The sequence below is a fragment of the Antedon bifida genome, chromosome 5, assembly GCF_963402885.1.
Source record: "Antedon bifida chromosome 5, ecAntBifi1.1, whole genome shotgun sequence".
Classification (NCBI taxonomy): domain Eukaryota; kingdom Metazoa; phylum Echinodermata; class Crinoidea; order Comatulida; family Antedonidae; genus Antedon; species Antedon bifida.
The window spans coordinates 30709873-30736850 of record NC_136230.1 but is presented as its reverse complement, the minus strand read 5'-3'; the positions used below and the strand labels follow the sequence as shown (position 1 = coordinate 30736850).

The 26978-nt window shown below is 34.6% G+C and overlaps 2 protein-coding genes across 3 annotated transcripts; one reads left to right on the top strand and one right to left on the bottom strand.

Moving 5' to 3' along the window:
- Positions 1 to 1438: 1438 nt before the first annotated feature.
- LOC144842150 (tetratricopeptide repeat protein 29-like) lies at positions 1439 to 19464 on the bottom strand. Of its 2 annotated transcripts, none has more exons than XM_078698542.1 (10): positions 19358 to 19464; positions 6394 to 6608; positions 5807 to 6030; positions 5434 to 5616; positions 5050 to 5271; positions 4842 to 4927; positions 4207 to 4298; positions 3796 to 3919; positions 3383 to 3617; positions 1439 to 2938 (listed from the first exon to the last, which is right to left on the bottom strand). In XM_078698542.1, exons 2-10 carry the CDS (start codon positions 6606 to 6608, stop codon positions 2916 to 2918), a joined length of 1404 nt encoding a protein of 467 aa, XP_078554668.1. In that variant the 5' UTR covers positions 19358 to 19464; the 3' UTR covers positions 1439 to 2915. The 2 variants fall into 2 exon arrangements, with proteins under 2 accessions (XP_078554668.1, XP_078554669.1); XM_078698543.1 differs by lacking the exon at positions 19358 to 19464 and adding an exon at positions 17209 to 17227.
- Positions 19465 to 25273: 5809 nt separating this feature from the next.
- Positions 25274 to 26977, top strand: LOC144842962 (uncharacterized). Its single transcript, XM_078699584.1, has 4 exons — positions 25274 to 25413; positions 25648 to 25717; positions 25902 to 26003; positions 26332 to 26977. The coding sequence occupies exons 1-4, from the start codon at positions 25339 to 25341 to the stop codon at positions 26442 to 26444; spliced, it is 360 nt and encodes a 119-aa protein (XP_078555710.1). The 5' UTR covers positions 25274 to 25338; the 3' UTR covers positions 26445 to 26977.
- The last annotated feature ends 1 nt before the right edge of the window (position 26978 follows it).

Below are 26978 nucleotides of genomic sequence, written 5' to 3'. Positions count from 1 at the left end.
AGAGAAATTTTCGAAAAATTGCCATTTTTCGACCCTTTTATTTTTTGACATAAATTGTTACTATAGCATAATAAACATGCGCAGAGTCGAAAATTGGGTTCTGCACATGTCATTTAAGCTATAGTAACCAGTTTTATCGAAAAATAAAAAGGTCGAAATTTGCCCATTTTTGAAAAAATCCCTGTACTATAGTACAGGAAAATTTTCGAAAAATTGCCATTTTTCGACCCTTTTATTTTTTGACATAAATTGTTACTATAGCATAATAAACATGCGCAGAGTCGAAAATTGGGTTCTGCGCATGTCATTTAAGCTATGTTAACCAGTTTTATCGAAAAATAAAAAGGTCGAAATTTGCCCATTTTTGAAAAAATCCCTGTACTATAGTACAGGGAAATTTTCGGAAAATTGCCATTTTTCGACCCTTTGACTTTTTGACATAAATGGTTACTATAGCATAATAAACATGCGCAGAGTTGAAAATTGGGTTCTGCGCATGTCATTTATGCTATAGTAACCAGTTTTATCGGAAAATAAAAAGGTCGAATTTTGCCCATTTTGTGAAGAAATCCCTGTACTATAGTACAGGGAAATTTTCGAAAAATTGCCATTTTTCGACCCTTTGACTTTTTGACATAAATGGTTACTATAGCATAATAAACATGCGCAGAGTTGAACATTGGGTTCTGCGCATGTCATTTAAGCTATGTTAACCAGTTTTATCGAAAATAAAAAGGTCGAAATTTGCCCATTTTTGAAAAAATCCCTGTACTATTAGTACAGGAAAATTTTCGAAAAATTGCCATTTTTCGACCCTTTTATTTTTTGGCATAACTAGTTACTATAGAATAATAAACATGCGCAGAGTCGAAAATTGGGTTCTGCGCATGTCTTTTATGCTATCGTAACCAGTTTTATCGAAAAATAAAAAGGTCGAAACTTGCTCATTTTTTGGAAAAAATCCCTGTACTAGTACAGGGAAATTTTCGAAAAATGCCCATTTTTCGACCCTCTTATTTTTTGACATAACTAGTTCCTATGGCTCTATAAGATGATGATAGAACAATATATGCGCATATATGGCAATATTATCGCATAATTATTGAATTTCAAAAAGTGGATATTTTGGTCATTTTTCGAAAAAATCCCTGTACTATAGTACAGGGAAATTTTCGAAAAATGCCCAATTTTCGACCCTTTTTTTTTTGACATAACTAGTTACTATGGCTCTATAAGATGATGATAACACAATATATGCACATATATGGCAATATTATCGCACAGTGGGTAAGTAAGAATATATATTCTACATTTGTAACATTTAAAAACATTTTATTTCTAAGTAGTCACAGAACATACATTGTGATTGAAATTCCTCAATACTACCGCCCTCTAACAATCTCCCCCGACCCCCCTCCCCCCTACCCCATATCCCAAACCAAACCCATCACTTTATATAATACCAGAAATTAATCAAATGGTTTTTATATATCACTAATTTCAATGACTATGGGGGTTATGAGAATGGAAGTTATATTAAACATCTAAAGATCTACTGTATTTGATACTCAGGATTGAGGCCTATTTTAGAAGTCATATCAAACGCTACATTAACAATTTTTTGCAAAACAACTTAACCGACTCATGTTATTATCTAGGTTGAATTAAATGTTGGAATTAATTATGAACAATACAACTCAAAATATAATAGTAATATTGCAGTACAAACAATCATCACTGGCGGCATGTTTACTAATCAACCGGACTTGTGGTGGTGCTACTCATTTCTTCTGGATCCTTGATATTTTGTTTTTAAGCTCTGTCTACACTATCAAACTTTATGTGATAGTTAGAAAACATCAATATGACTTATCTTGTAACCGACAAAGCTGTCCTACTTTTTGTTTTCCTTGACAGCAACGAACGAAAAAAAAAAATTTGTCAGAAAATACTGCTTGAGTGCCACCACCACAAAACTTAGGTGATTTAGTACATTGCAGTCAGGTGATCATTAGTACTTGCCAAGCTGCCCATGAAGTGCATTTAACTACATGCTAAAACGACACCCAAGAAAGTCACCAATCAAAACAGGCGTCTTAGAACGCTTGGTTCAAAGAACTGTTCTGATTGGATGACATGTTCACCCGAGTGCCAAACATTGGCTCATCGCAACATAGCAGCCAAATTGAGGTAGATGAAGAAGGCTCGTCTATACAAGCCTTTTTTATACAATACAACAAATAAGCAAAAAGAAAAAAGATGCTCATTAAAAAGATTGTAGGTTTTTCTTTACGATTCAACTTACAAATTAGGCACACTTAAATAAGGGCCTGTTCAGACCTACAGAGTTATGTTTTTGTATCGTACGTGGCGTACAACTCTTACTGGACCAGCAAGAAATTAGTGGAAGCCACGACGACACGACCTTTTGTTGGTTATGAAAGCCCAACAAATCAACAACTTTGATCTACAACTGATCAAATTTACTCTCGCCTACTAGATGCTTTCCCCGACCTATGACAATTCAGTTTTAACGAAAGCTAGTTGACCTTGCTTACGATACAAAAACATAACTCTGATCTGAACATACCAACAGAAAACATTCATCCATGAATGAACGAAACAAATTTGTAAACGAACAAATAAAAACATTTTGACACTTATGTACTAAAGTACCACACGCAATTAAGTATACATTTTATCCTCCATGATATTAAGAAGAATCATATCAATTGTAACCCCAAATTTCCCAGTATTTTATATATAAACCACACAATCAAATGTTATGATTGTATGATCTCTCTTTATTATTATTTACACAGCTTAAAAGATCTATTAAGCTATTTACAGCTTCTCTATATACACACTCAACTTAGTTGTTGAGATACAGTTATATTTTTGTTGATATAAACAACCTACGAATCTTCATTCTCCGTGTCTGAAAAAAAAAATCAATCAAATTATGTTTAATGGAACGAATACAAACAAACATAGAATAATACCTCTTTTACATCTGCATAAATTGTTACAACTTGTAACCAGGCTTGATCTTCCGATTTATTACAAGTTTTCATACACGCGTACTCAAACCCTGAGAAATCTCAGAAGGAAAAGCATAGTTGCGCGCTATTTGATTACTATGATTGGTCAGTTTAATACCAGGGTAATACACGCACGCAGTAATAACTCGGAAAATCTTGGAACAAAAACAGGCCTCTCATCAGAGTGTTTTTCTCCCGAGATTTTACTGTGAAATTTTCCACACAATTGTATTCACACTATGCAAACCTGGTTACAACTTGTTACATTTCCAGATGTAAAAAGGGTATAAGAGTGACTTGGCTTTATTTAAATAAATAATTTGTTAACATTGTTAACTCACGTTGTTCAGTCAAAGTCTCCTCAAACTGATCACTTCGCATGTCCTTCCAATTGAGAAGTCGTTTCTTTAGTTTACGTGAAGGGCGATCAACGCATATAGCAAACGCCTGCAAGGCCTTGTGGGCGCTGGAGATGCCAAAGAGCACCCTTGTTGATGCCGTGGCAACGTTGTCGTTCATACTTCGTGCAATATTGAATGCTTTGCCAAAATACTGAGATGCTTTCTCATACTCCCCCTATAAAGTATAACATGAACAATGCTATATCTAATTGAACAGATACTGATATGATTTTTTTTTAAAGTTTATACTGCACATAATATTTCAAGACAACTACAAAATTTATATTTATTGATTTATTTGCTGGGAAGCACACCATGTTGATCATAAATAAAGTTGAATGTAGTAAACTCACCAATGAATTGAATATGTTTCCTAAACATGTACAAGCCTCAGATTGAGCGCCATCTTGTTTACTCGTTTCTGCGACGTCAACAAACATCTCCAGATAACGTATAGCATCTTCTAGTTTACCTTGACTATAAATAGAGAAGTAACAATTATTGTATGTTTATCCTTTTTTTAGTACACAGTATACAGTCAATAACATATCATCGATATCATCACCGGTTTTACACTAGGTGAATTAATTCTGTTGCAAATATGTTTTTTTACTAATTTTTACTAATTTTAATAATAAAGCTCTGTCTACACTATCAAAAAAAGTGTCATGTGTCCAAATATGGTAGTGATATGATGCCACCGTGTGCATATATGGGCATCACATGAAACGACATGATTATTGCAGTATTAATACTTAACTTACTTCTCGTATGACTTAGCTATAGCTTGGCAGGCTTTCCCCACTCCTACTTCATCTCCAAGTTTTTTACACATGTCCATAAATCCATTGTGATACTGTCAAATTACAAACATGTTTTACATTTAAAATGATAATCACTCCATAAAATTTTATAATAACCAATATCTATACCGTTTTATTTATTTTAATTTTATTTATGCTTATTTTAGTTTGTGAACATCTTAAGCTTGGTTCCTACTAGAGACGCAACTGAAGCGAGGTCACCAATGACGACAATCCATCGCTTGTGATTGGTCAAATCACGTCGGGCATACATCCTTGTGTTGCGTCTTTTTTTTTTTTTTAACCATATTTAATGAGGGTGATCCATCCAGCTATTGCTGATCATTAGGGACCCTCAGAGGTTCACAAGACAAACATATACACAAGATGCTCTACATAAACAAAGTCTTATTACAAGTCTTTGGGAGTGGAGTAATTTGGTCCTTAGAAAAAATCCTGACATGTGACGGGACTTGAACCCAGGACCCTTGGAGTGGTAGCCAAGCATCATAACCACCAAGCCACAACTCCACTACATTGAGTTCTATTGAGAAACAAGCATTAATGATTTCAGACTAGTTTTATTATAAACATACCATAAGTGCTGTTTCTGAATCTGCTATGTCTTCATAAGCCAGGCCTAGTCTGTAGCTTGCATCACCTTCTTTAGCCTCATCTCCACCTTTCAAAAATCAAATATTTAGTCAGATAATACCAGTAGATGTATTTAGTACTATTCTATCATTAATTCTACTATTAACTTCACCATACAATACATTATTAGGATAGTAGAGCAAAACTTACTTTCTTTAGCCATATCAAAGGCCTGCTGCAAGTACTTGATGGCTAGCTCTGCGTTCTCGCTGTTATCCCCTTTTTGTAATGCTTCAGCTACAGCTGTGTACACCCTGCGGAGATGTTCGCAAGCCGACGAGTGCAAACTCTTTCCATCGCTTGTGCACCATTCGTTTTTGGATGTTAAGTTGTAAAATTCTTCAAAATTTTCTGTCGCTTTGTTGTAATCTCCTAAAAAAAAAACAAATTAGCAAAAATAAACCAAACGTCTAATTCTAGTTTTATTATTTCACAAAAATAAACTACTGTATTTCAAAAAAAAATTGTGCGGAAGGCCAAAATACTATTCACACATTAAATTTGGGTCATACATAGTATTTCACTTTCACTTACGTCTACGTTCAAAGGCAAGGCCCATGTTACAGTGCGCTTCCCCTTTTGTCCGTCCATCACCTGGGATATCAACAGACGTGTTGAGACAAGATGAAAAGAAATGGTCCGACAACCAAAGGTCACCAGAGGTCAGGAAGTATTCCGCTAATTTATTCCTAGCTTTGTAAACCGCTTCTAGATCATCTGGAAAAAAAATAAACAAAATTAGAATTATAGTCTAAAGCTCTGTCTACACTATCAAACTAGTTTGACAAAAAAAGTGTGATGTGCCCAAATATGGTAGTTATATAAGCAAATATGGTAGTGATATGACATATCATGTCCATATATGGGCACATCACATTTTTGTCACATAAAGTCACATGTTGCATACTTATTCTCAAAGCACCCTCCGCTTCTGTCAAATGTAATTTCAACTGATTTAGTTTTTCTTCCTGATCTTCTAGTAATGTGGTCGAGGAGTCGGAGTCATTGCTGCCCGATTTGAATTGCTGATCCTTCTGTTGTCTAATCAGCGCAGAGAGTTCGGAAAACGAGTGATGGTATCCGTCCTTTAACATCTCTACGCACAGGTTGTGTTTATAACTGTTGCGGTATCTGTAATCAAAAACCGTATAAAAAGAATTTACATGCTTTCCAATGACTTGCCTTGTGACTGAAGAGAGAAAAGTCCTTCTACAACATCATTGAAGCATGGAAGGGCTCGTAGTAGCATACAGGTACAGGTAAAGTAGATCAATTCGAATTTTTTAGGGAATAAAATGGTTGCTTTCATTCATTCATAAAAACTGTATTTTTTCAATATTGTAACTCGCGCTTTTCTGCTTTATATTGTTTTATTGCAGTTTTATACCATTTTAACTCCATTTTATGTGTATTTTTCTTGTACATATACGTATGTTGACAATGATTTTGACTAAATAAAATGAATGAATGAATGAAATATATAAATGTACTAACTTTTGGACGTCTGTGTTTGATAGGTTAGGTTGTTTCTGCCACGTCGTGTGTGGTTTCACTTGAACTTCTCTTTTCATCTTCAGCGTTTGTTTACGGTAGCCATCTTGAGGTTTTAGCTTGTTTGGTGGGCTAGGTACACGGTGTTGTAACGTAACCTGGCCACGCATTTTGGAGTGCCCATGAGACGTGGGAATTGCGGGTAACGGAGCAGCCATCTGTTGAAATATAATCAATTATTAAATTATAATAAATAAAGTGTTAACAATATATCATCTAATGTTGTTACAATTGGGTCAACATGTGTACATTCTTTTTATATGCAATAAATGTTTAGTTATTTCCAGGGGGAGAGTGCACCATGCATTTATTTCACAAAATTTCAAATACAGAACAAAGTACAAAAGTAAATCAATGAGGCAGGATCACCTAAGTGAGAATATCAAGGCATTTAATAATTCAGACAGTCTTGAAATTAAGAGACATGTTTCAAGAATCTATTATCATCAGAACTATAATCAAAGCCTAGAATACGTATACAAACTCAAATTGTATTCTATATATTTAAATTTGTTTTTTCTTTTTCTTTTTGTAATTTGTTTGATATTTCCGAAATAAAAGACATTTATTGATTGATTGATTAAAAGTTATTGTATTGTATTGTATACAGTATTACAGTAGGCCTACACATTTCAAAATTCTGTGTTTATTCTGCAACAAGTAAGGTCTTGGTAAATATGGTGAATATGAAACCTAGTTGAATACAACACCTCACTGGATATCCCACTGCTTTCAACAATCAATAAGGTAAATTTTATCATGACCTCGGTAATTATATAACTGGACACCAGATTGTCCAGTATTGACTCAATGGTTGAGTAATTAATCTCCACACAGGTCAACTCTATGGGCGGCCATTAGGGCCAAAATAGACAAACGTTGCCGTACGAACAATTCCGCTCCCGTAAGGCAAACTAATGGCGTTAAAGACACAATTCCTCGAGTGACAAACAAATATTGCCGTACGGACACACAAACACATTGCCATATGAACAAATTGCCGTATGGTTAAATTGGCGTAAGGACAAACATTGGCGTAAGGACACAAATTGGCGTAAGGACAAAAATTGCCGAAAGGACAAAATTGCCGAAAGGACAAAAATTGGCGTAAGGACAAAAATTGGCGTACGGTCTAACTAAATATAAACGTTGAGGGCAGCATAGTAATTTAAAACCACGTGACTGAAACCACTCTGTTGTGTGTCCAGTCCTGATGGGGAATAAAACCATAATCATGGAAGGCTTGTGTTAAGCTAGCCAACAATATAGGCCAGTCGACAATAAGCCAGCCCACTTTTATTTTTTCCAGCCAACTATAACTATGAAACACCGTTTGTGTATTTTTTACATTTTCAGTGTTACTTATGGTTTTTATGGTATTAGAAATGAAATATTATCGTAATTGAGTTACACTCAGATTTAAAAGATAAATGCTGAGTAAACGGGACCAGCGGTCCTACTTTAACTTATACTGGACGACTAAGGAGGTACCCTAGTATAATCCCACCAAGTAACTCCCAGGAGCAATCCGCCGTTTTCTCACAAATACAGTATCAAATTTCACTATAATATTAAAAATCGTAATTGAGTTACACTCAGATTTAAAAGATGAGGGCTGAGTAAACGGGACCAGTGGTCATACTCTAACTTATACTGGACGACCAAGGAGGTACCCTAGTATAATCCCACCAAGTAACTCCCATGAGCATTCCGCCGTTTTCTCACAAATACAGTATCAAATTTCACTATAATATTAAAAATCATAATTGAGTTACACTCAGATTTAAAAGATGAAGGCTGAGTAAACGGGAACACTACAGCGGTCCTACTCTAACTTATACTGGACGACTAAGGGTACCCTAGTATAATCCCACCAAGTGACTCCCAGGAGCAATCCGCCGTTTTCTCACAAATATTTAATTTCTAATACCATAAAAACCATAAATAAGTAACACTGAAAATGTAAAAAATACACAAACGGTGTTTCATAGTTATTGTTGTGGCTGGAAAAAATAAAAGTGGGAAGGCTTATTGTCGGCTGGCCTATATTGTTGGCCTTCCATGATTATGTTTTTATTCCCCATCAGGACTAGACACACAGAGTGGTTTCAGTCACGTGGTTTTAAATTACTATGCTGCCCTCAACGTTTATATTTAGTTAGACTGTACGCCAATTTTTGTCCTTTCGGCAATTTTGTCTGTAATGGATCGGAAAGCTTCCGAAGTTTCTTATACCTACATTATTGGTGGCGCAATATATTGCATTGCATTGCTATTGTTCACTACTGGTATTCGCGGGCGTATTTGCATATCAGGTGAATGATTATATCGAATAGGCTGCGTGAGCGTTGGTTCTGCAGAAGTTGTTTTAGTTGTTGTCTGAGTAAGACATGTTATATACTGTATTTCTTTTAAGTGTGGATTCTCGCCAATACTGTGAGTAGATAATTATTTTCTATACAACCATAATGTTTTACAGTATTACTCCATGTGCATAACCGAGTTAAGTTGTTATCGTTCATTATTTGTAACGACAATGAATTCACTGTTTATAATTTCTCTTTGATATACAGCTTTGTCTTATTAGATAGCATACATGTTGAAGTTAGTTGTATCACATACCATGTTGAAGTTAGTTGTATCACATACCATGTTGAAGTTAATTGGATAACTTACCAGGTTGATGTGATTAGTAGTATGAAATTGGTGTATTGGATCCAGGTATAAGTTCGTTAAATGTTATATACAGTAATACTAATGTTATATACAGTAATACTAATTGATAATTAGTGAAGTGACCATATTATAGTAAGCTTGCTTGTGATTGTTTTTATTGTTGAATTATATTACACTGCTGGAAAAATAATAATTATGACGTTGTTTTATACAGGGTTTGTTCCTGTTTAGAAAAATAAATGATACAGAGTAAATGCAGCCTCATCTTGCGTATTGTTTTGTTGCATGGGATACATGGCTTCACAAACCAAACCTTAATGGTCTAAACCTAGCAAATCAATATTAAGGATTCCCGAACCACGACAAATTGGCGTCACGGACAGGATGGATGCAACGTTTCAAGCGTTCCTGAAGGAGGATTGCATTGTGTATTTTCAACAATTGTTTTACCAAACCCTGGATCGTGCATAAGACAAGGAGTATTGGACAGATAAGATTTATGAACTTAATTTAATTTTAGAACGGAAAGTGTATGGTTTTATATATATTACAGAATCTTTGTTCCGATGGACATGGCAGCCAGTGTGTTGTTATTTAAGATGATGTTGTGAATTGATGCTTATACTTACCTTATATGAAATATTGTTACTTTTGTATTACATTTACGATACTTATTTTTTGTATTGAAACTCTGTTTATTGTAGTAGTGTTTAAAGTATTTGTAGTTACTATAATATTGTCACAAATTCACCTTCTGCAATGTCGCTAGGCGAATCTAAATCTGAAGCAGCTGCAAGCGGCGATGGCGTTAATGATATGATTGCGGCATTAACTAATGTTTTAAAAGGCGTTTCGGTTCAGAAAGCTCCTCCGATTAAGTTAGTAAAATTTAAGGGTGTTCCAAGATCTCCTGGGGACCTTACGTTAAAAGAATGGCTTGAAGATTTTCGAATTTATTGTGATCATTATTCGTTGGGCGATGATGATCGATACGATACCCTGATTAGTCATCTTGGTGGCTGTGCGAAGGATGAGGTTAAATGCAGTATGAGCATGTGTGAAAATGGGAAGAATGTGAAAGCGGCTATAAGAATTTTAGAACTCGCTTTTAAATCGGAGGATTCTGTTGCATCATATAGTTCAGCATTCTATTCTAGGCAATTGTTACCGGGTGAAACCTTGGCTGAATATAGCCTTTCTTTAATGAAATTGTACTCCCAACTTGTCGAAGCGTCTCGCCCCTCTGAGCAATCCGCTTTGAGACATCTTCAAGATACTACTTTAAAGCAGCGTTTAGTGGACGGTGTTCGTGATCCTACAGTTAAGCGTGAATTACGTCGCATTGAGCTAGCTTTTAGAGGAAAATCTTTTTTTGATATGCGCGAAGAAGTTCTTGAGTTGTATAAAATTGATATTGTTAGGTCAAATCCGCGTGCACATGGCGTAGAATGTAATGAACGGCCCTCAGAACTATCAGAAGTAAAGCGAGAATTGCAAGCATTAAAGAAACAAATTAGCGAAATTCAGCGTTCCCAATTTATATCTAGTCCACCTAAGTTTAATCAAAATTCTACAGGTCCTTTAAAATGTTACAATTGTGGTAAAAATGGTCATACCAAATCTGATTGTGAAATACCTTCTGGGTTGTGTTGGTTTTGTAGAGGAAGAGGTCATTATTCATATGCATGTCCACATAAGAATCGTAGTAGTAATTCTAATACTCCGGGTATCCAACGTAGTGATTCAGATACGCCTACTCAAGATATAATTAATACTGTTTCTAAGTCACAAGCCAATCATCCAATTCCAACTGGTAATGTTGAACGTGAAGTTCATATCCCTGTTGTTGCCACGGACAATAATGGAAATATGTCTAACGCCCAATCCTTGAAATGTTCCGATGCTGTTTTAGTAGATAAATTAGTAGCCAGAAGTCCATGTACTATCGTTAGAATAGGCTCAACTGAGTTAGGTTGTATCTTGGATACAGGGGCTGAAGCTTCAATAATTCCGTCATCGGTCTATAATAAGCAGTTAAAGTCAATTGTTGGAGAGCTGGGATCTGTTAATGGACTTTTCATGAATGTTATCGGTGTTTGTGGGGTGGAGGTTCCAATCGAAGGATATGTAGAAATTCCCATTGTTATAGGTGAACAAAAGTTAACTGGTAGCTTTTTGGTAGTTTCAGATGCTGTCACTGTAACTAATCATAGTAATGAATATCCTGTTTTGATTGGGTGTAACATTTTACGCGAATTACAAGGTTTCCATCTATTACGTGATCTTTCACAGGTAACAGCTACACATGTTGATGCTCCATGGAATAGAAAGGCTGAAATTCTTTTGCAAGTAGATGAGGATGAATCAAGTATCTTAGTTTCTTTGCAACATTCTGACGTGACTGTTCCTTGTGATTCACATTCAGACATTGTTGACGGTAGTGTAAAATCTGATATTGATGATTGTAAATTTAGTGACCACACCCAAAGTCGACTTGTATCCGTCGGTTCTGTGCGTAAGTTATATGACATTAATCACTCTTATTCTAATTCTTTTTGTGATACCGAGTTAAATTCTGAGAGCCAGCAGTTACCGCCTGGGGTAATTATCAACGGTAACCTTGATTGTGTGGAAACTCAACTAGTGACTAACCTATTGTCCAAATATAATCATGTTTTTTCTCATAGTGCTTTTGATGTTGGAAAGTGTGATGTTATTCCTCATGTTATCAATTTAAAAGATGAAACTCCAATTAGACTACCATATCGTCGTATTCCTCCTCATTCTATATCAAGTGTTAAGTCTATGTTACAAGAAATGTTAGACCAGGGAATAATTAGGCCGTCCAAGAGCGAATTTGCAAGTCCCATTGTGTTGGTCAAAAAGAAAGACGGGTCTTTGCGCATGTGCGTTGATTATAGGAAGTTGAATTTCCAAACGTTGAAAGATTCATTTCCCCTACCACGCATTGATGAGGTTTTAGAAGTACTCACTGGGTCTTGTTATTTTTCTACCTTAGATTTATCTCATGGATTTTTCCAAATTATAATGGCAGACGAATCTATTAATAAAACTGCATTTAGGGTTCCTTGGGGACTGTATGAATTTGTTCGTATGCCGCAGGGTCTGTCTAATAGCCCGGGAACATTTCAACGTGTAATGGAATATGTATTAGGCGACATGAATTTGACTCAGATTGTGTTGTACTTGGATGACATTTTGATATTTTCTTCTTCGTTTAAACAACATTTATCTAGATTAGAAAATGTGTTGTCTAGATTGTATAAGTATGGGTTAAAGGTTAAGGGCAAGAAGTGCGATTTCTTTAAGACGGAGGTAACCTATTTGGGTCATGTTATTTCATCTGCTGGAGTTGCTGTAGACTATGGGAAAATAGAAAAGATACTGACCTGGCCAACGCCAAAAAGCATTACTGAACTTAAATCATTTCTGGGACTCTCTTCATACTATCGAAAGTTTATTTGTAATTATGCCAAAATTGCTGCGCCTTTGCATTTGGTAACCCGGTTGTCTGACACACAAGCGGGGAAGGCCTACAGGTTTCGTTGGACTGAAATTGAAGAAGCTGTATTTGTTGAATTAAAAAATGCTTTAACTAAACCCCCAGTTCTTGTATATCCCAAATTTGATGAACCATTTGTTATTGAAGTAGATGCCAGTTTGAAAGGTTTAGGTGCTTGCTTGTTGCAGGACTCTAATGGTTCTCTTCATCCAATTGCTTATGCAAGTAGAAGTCTTCGTGGTGCTGAATGCCGATACCCTGATTTATCGAGTTTTAAGTTGGAGTTGTTGGGGCTAAAATGGGCAGTGGTGGATAAATTCGCTTCTTACATTCAGGGTTCAAAGGTTACCATTTTTACTGATCATAATCCTTTAGCGCATTTAAAAACTGCAAAGCTTGGCGCTACAGAAATGAGATGGGTCTCTCAGTTAGCTATGTTCGATATTGAAATCAAATATAAGCCAGGTTCTAGCAACAAATGTGCCGATACTTTAAGTCGTCGTCCGATTAGCGTGTGTACAGATTTTAAGTCAGATCTAGGAGTTATCGCTTCATGTCTTAATATATATGTTGATTCTCATCCCTCAATTAATAAGTGTAAACCATGTATTGAGATTGATCAATCATCACGTAGTATTAACAAGGCATTGTCTATTTTTCCTTCTTACTCTCATGAGCAGTTGGCAGAATGTCAGAAGAAAGATAGGGAATTGGGAGAAATCTGGAAATTATGGATGGAAAAATGGTGTCCTGGTGACCGCTACAATACAGATAATTCTAGAATGTTGGGCTGGTTGAGACAGTGGACAAGTTATAGAGAGATTTGTGGAGTTCTGTATAGAGAGATCAATGAAGATATCCATGGTAAAATTCATCAATTGTTAGTGCCTACTAATTTGCGCAATCTTTTTATAGATTTATGTCATGATAAATGGGCTCATCAAGGAGTTCAACGGACTATACAACTTCTAAAGCGTCGATGTTTCTGGCCAGGTATGAACGGTGATGTACGTACGCATATTTCCAAGTGTTTTAGTTGTGTATCTAGTAAAGTCCCTACACCAACGGTCAAACCCCCTCTTCGTCATATTCTAGCCTTTCGTCCCGAAGAGATTCTTGCTATAGATTTCTTAAAGATGGATCGTGGAAAGGGAGGCTATGAGGACATTCTTGTTATGACTGATGTGTTTAGTAAGTTTTCACTAGCGGTCCCATGTAAAGATCAGACGGCTGATACAGTGGCTCGTGTATTGAGAGATAATTGGTTTTCCCATTATGGTGTGCCAGCACGGTTACATTCGGATCAAGGTAGATCCTTTGAGGGTAAAATTATTCGAGGTATATGTAGTCTTTATGGCATGACAAAATCTCGCACTACGGCGTATTGGCCTGCAGGTAATGGGCAGTGCGAACGTTTCAACAAGACCTTATGCAGTTTATTGCGTTCTTTAAGCCCGAAAGATCGACACAAATGGCCCGAATTGCTGCAGCATATTGTGTTTATGTATAATTCCACCCCTCATACCGTTACAGGTGTAACACCGTATCTTCTTATGTTTGATCGTGAACCATTAATTCCATTAGATCACTTTATTGGAGGTGCGGAACAAGATTGGTCTGAGGATTATTTGACTAAAGAAGCTGATCTCATGAAGAGGGCATATGAAGTGGTTTCACGTAGAATCAAATCAGCAGCAGCTAAAGAAGAGCATCGTTATAAGTCTTGTTCTCCGAAGGAAATATTAGAAATTGGTGATCGGGTTTTACTTCGCCGAAGACATTTTAATACTAGACATAAATTGGCTAATAAGTTCGAGGAGCACTCATATATTGTTGAGACTATTAACAAAGAAGCAGACGTTTTTGGTATCCGCTCTGCAGTTGGGGGTCCTTTGAATTATGTTAACCGCAGACGATTGCGATCAGATCCTAGGAGTGTGGTGGAAGAACCGGTACATTTTGATTGGAATGAGTGGTTGCCGTATGATGGTCTAGAAGCGGATGTAAACTATAAAGATGAAAGTTGTGAGTCTGAATCTGACGATGATGTTGAAAGTTTTAAGATTGTTGTAGATGTGAATTCTGATAAACAAATAGATGTTGAGCGTGATGATTCGGGAGTAATTCCAAGGCGATCATCTCGTTCTACAAAAGGTGTTCACAAAAATCGATATCGGTTACCCATGTCCACTCTTCAAAAATAAATTTGTTTGTTTCGCTCCTTTTGGGTCAAAAGGGCATCCAAGCGGGGAAATTGTAATGGATCGGAAAGCTTCCGAAGTTTCTTATACCTACATTATTGGTGGCGCAATATATTGCATTGCATTGCTATTGTTCACTACTGGTATTCGCGGGCGTATTTGCATATCAGGTGAATGATTATATCGAATAGGCTGCGTGAGCGTTGGTTCTGCAGAAGTTGTTTTAGTTGTTGTCTGAGTAAGACATGTTATATACTGTATTTCTTTTAAGTGTGGATTCTCGCCAATACTGTGAGTAGATAATTATTTTCTATACAACCATAATGTTTTACAGTATTACTCCATGTGCATAACCGAGTTAAGTTGTTATCGTTCATTATTTGTAACGACAATGAATTCACTGTTTATAATTTCTCTTTGATATACAGCTTTGTCTTATTAGATAGCATACATGTTGAAGTTAGTTGTATCACATACCATGTTGAAGTTAGTTGTATCACATACCATGTTGAAGTTAATTGGATAACTTACCAGGTTGATGTGATTAGTAGTATGAAATTGGTGTATTGGATCCAGGTATAAGTTCGTTAAATGTTATATACAGTAATACTAATGTTATATACAGTAATACTAATTGATAATTAGTGAAGTGACCATATTATAGTAAGCTTGCTTGTGATTGTTTTTATTGTTGAATTATATTACACTGCTGGAAAAATAATAATTATGACGTTGTTTTATACAGGGTTTGTTCCTGTTTAGAAAAATAAATGATACAGAGTAAATGCAGCCTCATCTTGCGTATTGTTTTGTTGCATGGGATACATGGCTTCACAAACCAAACCTTAATGGTCTAAACCTAGCAAATCAATATTAAGGATTCCCGAACCACGACATGTCCTTTCGGCAATTTTTGTCCTTACGCCAATTTTTGTCCTTACGCCAATTTTTGTCCTTACGCCAATGTTTGTCCTTACGCCAATGTTTGTCCTTACGCCAATTTAACCATACGGCAATTTGTTCATATGGCAATGTGTTTGTGTGTCCGTACGGCAATATTTGTTTGTCACTCGAGGAATTATGTCTTTAACGCCATTAGTTTGCCTTACGGGAGCGGAATTGTTCGTACGGCAACGTTTGTCTATTTTGGCCCTAATGGCCGCCCATACAACTCAGTTAGGACAAACAAAAATGCAATTACTGATCACAAGTTATATACTATAGCACAAAAGGCTGAATGTAAGGAGAAATATTTTCATAACATTTTTTTTATTTTGTAAATACTGCAATATAATATTAACATTATACTGTATTTGAATACAGTTGTAATGTATATTTGTAGTAGAAAATCAATGTTATGATCATAAATAAAAAATAAATATTGTAGATGCCGACTATAATATTAAAGGTATTGCATAATTATTCTGCAAAAAAATTCTGTTTTGATTTAAACAGTACACTACAGTACTATGACAGGAAATTAACCTAGTTCAAATGGTCAACCTACTATTAATGGTCAGTTTCAACTCTATACACACTGACCTTCAAGTACTTTGTATGCTAATCTATTTAAAGCTGTCAAACATATTAGTATCAGGACAATGTCAGGGTCAAGCTGTGGTATATTGAACTTGGTCTTTAATGGTCAAACCAACTGAAGAAAAGGCCTTGAGGCTATTTCCTTTTATAGCTTACAATTATTTACTATTGGTTAGTTGACAGATTCATAACATAAACACACCCTACAATAAGACCATTGTATGTCAATTCTATATTTAACACACATTGGGTATAACACAACAAAGAACATGGTCATAAAATTAGTTGTACTGTAATATTACTAACTGTATATTTAAAAGTAGATAATAAAATAAATCTAGGTCAATAACTAAGAAAATTTAATTCCTTTTTTTTAATTCAACAATTAATAATAGTATAAACCATTTCTCAGTGATTATATAAAGTTAAAGTAGATAGAGTAATTAATAACAAAAATGAACTCTCCTCCAAATATAATTTCCTTATTTAATTGTTTAACTTAATTTGCACAAATTTTGAAAGAACACATAATAAGCTTAGTTAGCAACTTAATACCGTATAATTTAAACTGAAACGGCAAGCACAAGGTGTTGAAATTAATTCATGAGCAAACAAATGATTCAATAAAAATGGCAGACATTTTTAATCTGTTAATTATCGCGCATATTTTTTATTGATGCTAACTTTCATGCTAAAATTTCACCACTACACTGTGTATACATTATGTAATTTTACCTAATTGATTACATTCATTATTATATAATAATAATAATAATAATCATTTACTACAAGAACAATGATGCAAAGAATAATACTCACTGAAATAATGATTCAAAATTTCAGGCAACTGCTAACCACAACAAATTGTAAAAACCACAAAAACATGGCATCCATCATTACAGCTTGTTGTATCAAAATAGCTTGCACTCTATTACTACCTGATTTAAGTTCAAGGATAAATTATATCAAGTCCAAGTTGACATCGTCAAACAAGGGCAAATTATATCATAATTGTTGGCCAGGCCAATGCGTGTTGTAGGGATGGCGGATATTTCACGCCATCCCTACCATACACCAAGTCCTGGCCAACAGCACAACGAGGAGTGTAAGCTACACTTGGCTGGCTGCTGTCGTTGTGTTAGCTAACCAAAGCCAGCCACTCATGCACAGTATTGGCTGCTGAGATGGGATAGTCTGATAGGCTGTTGCTTTCCCTTATGTTGACCTATTTCTATAAAAAGCTGCCTGTATTAATTGTTGCCATAGGCTTGGACGGATTAAATTCCACCTCAATAAGCACTTTGAATTACTGTACAAGGGGAGCAGGGGGATTGCAATATTCCCTTTTTCCTTCCTATAATAAAGCTAAAGCTCCTTTAGTTTTATATAATAAATAAATTTACTGTATATAATAAAAAAAATCATGACATACACTCAGCATTTTAATCTCTATTTATAATCAATATTAATGATTTAATACTACTAATAATAAAATAATAATTTCAACTTTAATACCATTGATTTGTCAATAAAAAAAAAATATATTTTTTGAATAAAAATGTTGAGTGGCTTTAATCTACTATATGTCAATAAGTCTATGCTTAATATTTACAAAAACACAATTTCCAATTATTAAATGCTGTATCATAATGATCGATTCTTTGGGTTTGAAATTTGGAAAATTAGTGGGTGGGATTATCAATCAATTTTAAGTCTTTTCCATTAAAACAAAATAAACAAAAATGTTTTAGTTTTAACAATTTTTTAATGATTAAATATTGGCTGCCACCACAATCACTATACAGCTAACTACTAATCAGTTTACAATTACAATACATGGTTCAAGTTAGTTAAATCTAAAGCAAGGCAAAAGTATTCTACAGCTATGTAGGCAAGCTGTTGCTTGTAGCAGGACAATTTTTTGGACCAGCAATTGGGTAGGTGGGAATGTGTATCTTGTATAATAATAGATTATCCCAACCAGATTTATTAGTTTATGGGATTGGAAAATTTATTATTATATTATTATAACCAATTAATACCGATATATTGATAATTTTATATTTATTGATTGATTGGTTTTTCCTGGTACATGTGATGTTTTTATGTTACTAAAATTATTACAATTTATTTAATATTTGTTCTTTTATTTGATACTGTAACTTTCTGTGATGTGAAACTGGCCAAAGAAGAGATGGCATATCAATTTGTTTTCACATTGAGGAAAATTTTATTGAAAAATCAAACTTGGTTTCAATAATAAAAAGACTAAATAAACAATATTTACATGTGGCCCGACTCCTACTAGATGACTCGTCTTAGCCTTGGTTGGGAGAGGTGCTTCATTTACAAATAATTATTGATGCAGGGGTGTGTCAAAAACAGAAATGGTACATCACATCAATAATGAACAATGGAATGGACCGTGTTTCAATGTCCGTCACTTTACCACCCACTATATTGCGAGTATATTTTTGACGCAGGGGTGCATCATGGTATTTATTATTATCGGACAGATGACGCACATCTTTCGGGGGTCGTATAGTGGGTCATACAATTGACAAGTACATTAGCCTTTTTTTTAGGTCATGAATGATGAGTATAATATGTAAAATAAATTTTTAAACTTTAAATGATAAATACCATACAAATCTTTATATTATAATTTATAGGCCTCCTAGGGCAGGCCTATACTATTAGCATTGGTCGGCCTAAAGGTGTCAAATCAACCTGGAGCTAGGCCTAGGAGCTGAGCTCCCTCCCCCTCTCTCCCTGCTCTGCTGATGAGCCAAAACATCCCTAGCTAGGCCTACTAGGCTAGGCCTATACTAGGCTAGCTAGCTAGGCCCTGTCCTGCTGACGATACCTCTAGGTAGGCCTAACTATTGAAGCTCTTATTTAGGAGAATAGTCTTTGTGTTGGGTTGTCATAATTATAAGTATGTGCACGTATAAATAAATTAACAAACCTTCAATTTAGGAGAGTCTTGCTAATACATAACCGTCTAAATAATGTCAATTTTTATCACATTTCAGTTCTAAACTTTTTTGGGATTGTTGCTAAGAAACATCCTAGGCCTAGCCTCGTACACAAATATTCCAACATTTTATAAAGAGAGAAGTAAAAACAAATAGAAAATTCACTTCCACAAAATTTAAAAGTATGAAATATGATTATCAGTAATAACCAGTTCAAACAGTTATTACTTTACTTTATATTTTAAATTATAAATATTATTTAAAATAGATTTTAGCAATCTTCTTGCTCGTCGACGGCTTTTAAATCTCGAAATTGGTGGCGCTATTTTAATATCTTCCATCGGCACCAAAGTGGACTTCTGGCATGTTCGGTTTATCACCAGGCATTATAAGGCTGCTGTATAGTAGTAGGCCTACCTAGAAAGGAAATATAAATATTAATTAATTTCCATGACTCGTACGTTCTATATTAGGTTTTAAATCCCTTTTAAATGGTGCATTTGTCTGAAATGAATCTAATGACGATTGACGATTCTCAGTGAAGATTGGCTGGACCAACTAAGACTATAACTTCCGGTAAATATTTTTCAAGAAACTTAAGGGGTGAAATAGGAGAATGGAAAGCAAAGAAATAAAAGGTGTTGGTTTCCCAGTTTTGGTTGAAGCTGGTACTTACAAGGAGGGCCACGTGAAGGCCACCTTTTATCCTCCTCTTTTTAAAGCCGAAAAATTAATTTAGTAGGGAAAAACCGAATTTCTCGGAGAAAAACCCTATGTATAAATTCAAACAAAAATATCGATTTTAAAAACTTCGAATGCTAGATAGAAATATGCAAGGTGCGCTCCTTACATAGGTCTTCTCCAACAGCCGCTATTAGGCCTTTATTAATGTTATATTATTACAATTATTATTTTGATATTGTTGTTATTGTTATTAATATTATTGTTAATTATTAAGTTGTTAATATAGTGCTATTGTTATTACTAGTTATTTGTTAGGCATCATCTCCAACGCACTCGGATCAAACACAAGGCCTTACTCGCACATTAACATACAATCAATTTTACCCCAGACTTACCATGCTATTCTACGAAATACAAATATATAATTATTTTACCTATGATCATACAAACTTACCTCGGCGTACCAAATTAATGTGTACCATGCCAAACTTACCAATTACCCTACGGTACCCCAAACACTTACCTCCGATCCGAACAAATTGCCTCAGAATCTTAAGAGCACACTTACCTCTGTAAACATTATGTTTACCTTAATTACTCAAACGGTTCTTCTGATGTTTTTTTTCTAAAAATAAACACACAGACATAAAATTATGGGGGTAAATTATGCGTTTGAAAAATATTATTATAATGAAAAGGGACAAAGTGCATCTTAAGCGTGGCTAAAAGCAGCCGATGGGTGATTTAAGGTAGAAGCAAACCGAAAACGGAGGTAATCAAAAAGTGTTCCTCGGCCTATGAAAATTCCGTAATCCATTCTCATCCTTTATCCATTGTGAGGACCAAGGTGATATTAATCTCATGATTTGACAAACCCAAAAAGCTCCCGACCCCTCAATACTTACCTGCCCCGTCTACGGAATTTTGTACCCTCAATAAAATAAAACGAAAAAAAGATTGCACAGCAGAGCAGAGATATCAAAAACCTGGCCTTGGTTCTAGGAACTGTTCGTATCTAAGCCCTCCCTATGGAGAGCACGGGCATTGTCGGTTTATCCAGGTAAGCTAGGCACGAAAAAGACTGAATCATTTTAAATTTTAAGTGCGCACGGGTTTTATTTAAAAGGGGGGGCTAGACATTTTGTTTAAATCAAATTAATATTAATGCTTGCCTTTTTTATAATATATTTGGAAATAACTCGATATTTTTCAAAAGTTTGTATTACTTATTATTTTGCTTTAAAGATATCAAATATGTCAACTAGATACGAGACTCGCCTCATGGCACGCGGCGCTCACAAAGCAACATTAATAGCCTACGTATCATTTTTCAAAAAACTATCGATGCTAATCTAATTACAGTCAGGCCCAATAATTAATGTGAACTTCATCGTGATTGGCATATTCACAGGCTTTCACTAAAAACAGTGTTTGCCATTGACCTAGGCTACCTATTAGTTGTTTTACTAATATAGGCCTATAGCAAAAATTGTAAGTCTCCGCACGTCAGGCCTATTCACAATTTAGACCACATAAGGTATAAAGGCCTATTGACAATATAGACCACACTATAATAAAACACAATTTTCAAGTATAAATTTTATGCCTTATTATTTACATTTATAGTCCAGCCTAGAATATACGCCGAACATTCTAAAAACACATGGTATCCTAAACCCTGTTATTATACATAAGTATAATAATAGGTTTTATGCTGCTATGTTTACTAAAAATGCACAGTAATATATACAGTCTGCAGGCTAAATATCGTTAGGCCTACTATAGAATGCTATCATCCTACATATAGAGTAGAATAACAAAATGTGTTTTTTTTTTCGGTTTAAAATGTGGATTAACTTACCCAATATACAGGCTTACTTACGTAAAATAAGAAGAGTTTAACCAAATCAACGGAGAAATTATTATGATAAAATGATGAACACCAAAATAATTCGAAGAAACGTAAACAATAATAAATCGATGTGAAGAAAAACATCCTGTGGTGCCAAAATATCGAAGTGCATAATAAAAAACATTCCTTGACTTCTTGCGATGTAAGTGGTCCAATTTGAAATCGGTTCCTACTTGCCTATATGACGTCTGGAGTTCAGCAAAATGAACTACAGCAGTATACGAAGAAATTCTTCGAAATTCGAAGAAACGTAGTAAAAACAAACAAAAATCGAAGTGATGAAAAAATCCTGTGCAGGTACAAAGTAATTGAAGAAACATGTAAACGAAGAAACAAAAATCGAAGTGATGAAAACAATTCTTGTGACAAAATTCGCAGAAATATTAAACGAAGAAAATAAAAATCGAAGAGATGAAAACAATTCTTGTGACAAAATTCGCAGAAATATTAAACGAAGAAAATAAAAATCGAAGAGATGAAAAAAATCCTGTGCAGGTACAAAGTAATTCGAAGAAATTAGAAAACGGAGAAAACAAAAATCGAAGTGATGAAAACAAAATTAAAATCTTGGTCGTGAAAAAATAATTCGAAATAACATTAAAACGAAGAAAATAAAATCGAAATGATGAAAATATCCTGTAAATTTCAAATTGAAATTATTAAACCTCTCGATCACGTTGAAACCCAAATACGTCACATAGATGAAATCGAAATGATGAAAAAGTCCTATAGAATCCTTCTCGGTTTTCGTTAGTTCCCAAATTAAGTTATCAAACCAACTTCAATTCAGCAATACGATATCCGTTACAATTTAACCGGTTGTCTCAAAGTTGCGTTAAAATAAAAATTCTTGTAAGAAACTGGAAAATAACTATCATCGAAGAATAAAGCGAATTAGAAATAAAATTGTATACGTTATGAATTTTTCTAGCAACAGTTTACAATTACTTTTGATTTAACTGATCGTCGCGATTAAATTTAAGTTAGGCCTACTAATACGCATCTCCACTTTCACACACACAAAGCCTTGCCGTTATCCTGAAAGGTAAATTCACAAGCCTAACACTACCATGAGGTATGAATCCAGGTGAATCGGGATATCTTGCTGCGTTAGTAACCTACCTTTGGCCACCTGTACATTATACATAATATAAATCACAATAATCCAGTGCGCATGTCAGGATACTTAAGTTGCACAACTGGGGGTTGTATCATGCATGACTAAACATTGTTAGTTAAAACACATAATAATCGATGTATGATGATGTAAACATAAAAAATATACACTACTTGGCACTAATCCAAGTAGCATTCATTTTGTTTGAAAAAGGGGTTTTGTTGATGATGCCACGTGATGGGGGAGGAGTGCCGCGTATGATGATGTAGTGACGGTGATGATGTCACAATTGGAAACAATCTCTATTGTAATTTCACAATGACAAAGCTATGACATGTTCAGGGACAATTCATAGTATTTTGTCACCGAAAATGACGGAGAAAACGAAAAGACCAGTGAATGTAAAAATTGAAGTAATTGAAATTGAAATAGTTACAGTTGAACTTTTAATTTTATGTGATTTTGATGATGTTCACATTTCTGTGTACAAATCACAATCGTGATATTACAGACAGACAATTAATAACTAAAATACAAATTAAATAACAACTATCTGTTTATAATGCGAGTATTATGATGATGATGAATATTTTAACATTATACACCATTCTAAATTGCTATATGTTCAACCAATGCAATATAAACAAGATATGTTGTGGGACATATCTCACATAATCGCATGGTAACAATTTTAATTCGTTTATTCAGGAATCAGTTCCACCTACCATGCGTCACTAGCTGTGAAATAAACATGAAATAAAAAATACATAATCACATGATAAATAGAATAGATAATATAATTAGAAAATATTTGTGAATATATTTTGGAGTTATATTATATCTATTCGCAAAGCAAAGCTGATGGCAAATGCATACAACTTTTGACAATGCCTATTTTGTTCATGCATGATACAACCAATAGAATTAATTTATTGCCTAAAGTAACCCGGATGACTTTCGTTGAACCGATGAGCTGTGAATTCAAAAAAACACAGAAGACCAAAGAATTATAACAGCTAAAATTATAATTCTTTATACCAGTGATTATTACTCCGACGTGACAGATAACTATGTGCCCCCACTCCCCACTCCCTCACCGTCTTTTTGTTCAATTAAATTAGATTAAATTGGCACAAATGTGTGTGTTCGTGATCGGTCTTGTTAACTCCACCAGTCAACTCATCGACCAATCAAAATCGTCAAAATAATACTCACGGTAGCCAATCGTATGTGTGTTAGTATACAATTTGAACCAACACAGTAATTTGTATAAGGTAATATATTATATACAAATTAATATGTCGATTCTAATTTGTTAGTTCTTACTATGTTTGATGCTCCAAAGCTACGATGAAACAAAAAATATATATCCCAGAAAATCTTGTTTTGGGGAAACCACCGAAACGCAAAAAACCTCTAGACTCTAGTAAGCCAGTGCATCGTTTTTGTTTATAAACTCGTCGTCCACGAGTTCAGTTCAGTTCAGTTTTATTCGGTTCACTCAAAAATACAAAGACAAACATAACAGGAAAAAAGCACAAGATAACAATAACGAGCAGCCTAATTGGGCCCGAAATTAACCTTTTCTTTTTCTTTAGAGTTTTCTTTTTGAATGAACTGAAAAAAAGATATATAAAATTCAATAAAGACCATTTGAGATAATAATGGCGTGGTTTTTAGTATATATTCGCAGGGTTCCGTAATTAGTTTTATACGCGTTTTCTGCAAAAGTTTCTAGTTTTTTTATTGCTGCTTTTTGTTCATCAAAACAAGATATTTAATGACGTGATAGGCCTACCACGAGTCATTACCGGTATATGGTACACAGTGTGAAAAGGCATACAGTCAAATTAAATTGTCCTTTGGATATTCAATAAGCCCTATATACTGACCAGAGATTCGAAGGGTCTTTTTAAATACACATTAAGGTATAAATTGACATGAAACACCATAACTCACCTAAGCTTACTAGTGTCGCCATATTTTACATGCTTCCCCTCTTCAGAAAAAACTAAAAATGCACTAGTTGCACTAAATTAATATTTAAATTAGTTAGGTACAGTACAGTAATTTAAATACATTCCAACTGTGAACAGAACTCGCTATTTTGATTGGCTTATTTAGTAAATAGAGTCCCCTTAAGTTTATAACATAACAAAATAGTCGCGAAACCAGACGTTGGCTGGGAAAAAAAACTCCAATTTGGTATTCTAAACATTGTACACTTTCTGCTTTTGAACAAATTTTCTTCGGCTGATATGTCGTCAAATACACCACCTACCTTGACCAAGAAAAAAACTATACGTAGAACCATTAAACGTCTACATCATAGGGTAAACCATTACCATAATTTCTTACTAATTGCTAGCCTACAAACAGCTAGCCTGGCTAGGCCTACTATTTCTAGTCAGAACTAAATACATCGGCGGTGTCGGGGGCTTCTCCCAGGCGGATCTTACTCTTACGTTAGGCCAGATCTGTGTTAGGCCTATGATCTATATATCATGGCTTAACGAAACTTTTGGTTTTCATTCACGGTGAATAATTTATTATTATTTTATTTAAAGGTAGAAAAAATATCACGAAGTCATTATGCTGCAGTGATTACATTCACAAGTGGAAAGTATGAGGTGGCAGGTACGTATGGAGTGCTGATGCAAACAAAACCCGATCTAATTAAGGCTGGCAAATAAATCAATTTACTACTTGTATTTCTGAATCCTTTAAATTAAAAACTAATCGATGCCAGAAAGTACACTGCTTCCGAGTATCTATCTATTCAATAATGGTGTTAAGAAGTTTTAATAAATTATTTTTTTAGGGTCACCAATACTATGTGAAATATTGTCTAAACCGGAGATAAGGGATAGCATACAAGCGTCTATCAACACAGAAATTGCCAGGACATACTTGAAGTTTCCAGGTAAAAACATTCTTTAACACAGTTTTTAACATGCACATATACACTGTATTCTTAAGCTCTGTCTACACTATCAAACTAGTTTGACAAAAAAAGTGTGATGTACCCAAATGGTAGTGATATGACAACATCATGTCCATAAATGGGCAAATCACATTCGTTTTGTCACATAAAGTTTGATACTATATAATAGACAGAACTAGCTTTTAAATTCACAGAATGGATTTTTTTGATAGCTTGGACAGCGATCATAATTATAGTGATCAATACATATGTTAATAATTTCATACATTTATTTAACAATTTATTTAAATCTGTTTTAATATTATAGGTAGAATTGAAGAAACAAAAACAGAGAATAAAAATGAGAGGAGCAGTACAAGCGAAGGTGATCAAGCGGCAGAGAACGTTGAGACACTCATGCAAGACGTTCAAAGCAAGTGACGACGAGAATAATATTGAAATAATCGACAGATAAAAGAACGTGGGGGCAATGTGAATAAGAAAACAACATCAGAAAACTTTATGTGACAAAAAACGTGATGTGTCCATATATTGATAAGATGATGTCATATCACTACCATATTTTGGCATATCACTACCATATTTAGGCACATTTTTTGTCAAACTAGTTTGATAGTGTAGACAGAGCTTAAGAAAACAATATCGTCTTTGTAATAATTAATTGAAGATGGATTGAACTTCTTTTAAAAGAATAGAGAGTTGTCAGGATTCCCAAGTTCAGAGGATTAAACTACTCCATGTGCGGACACTTTTTGTGATAGTAAAATCAAAAGGAAAAGCATTTTTTAACAGCATGTGGACTACAAGATGACTCTTGTGTTAAGACACACATTTCGCATGATGAAGGAGTCGCGTTTATATTGTGTATAAACATTATCAATTATAGATAAGATAATTTTTTTTGTTTTGTGTACAGTGATTCGATTTTTAAAATAAACTAAAGAGAATTTCTAC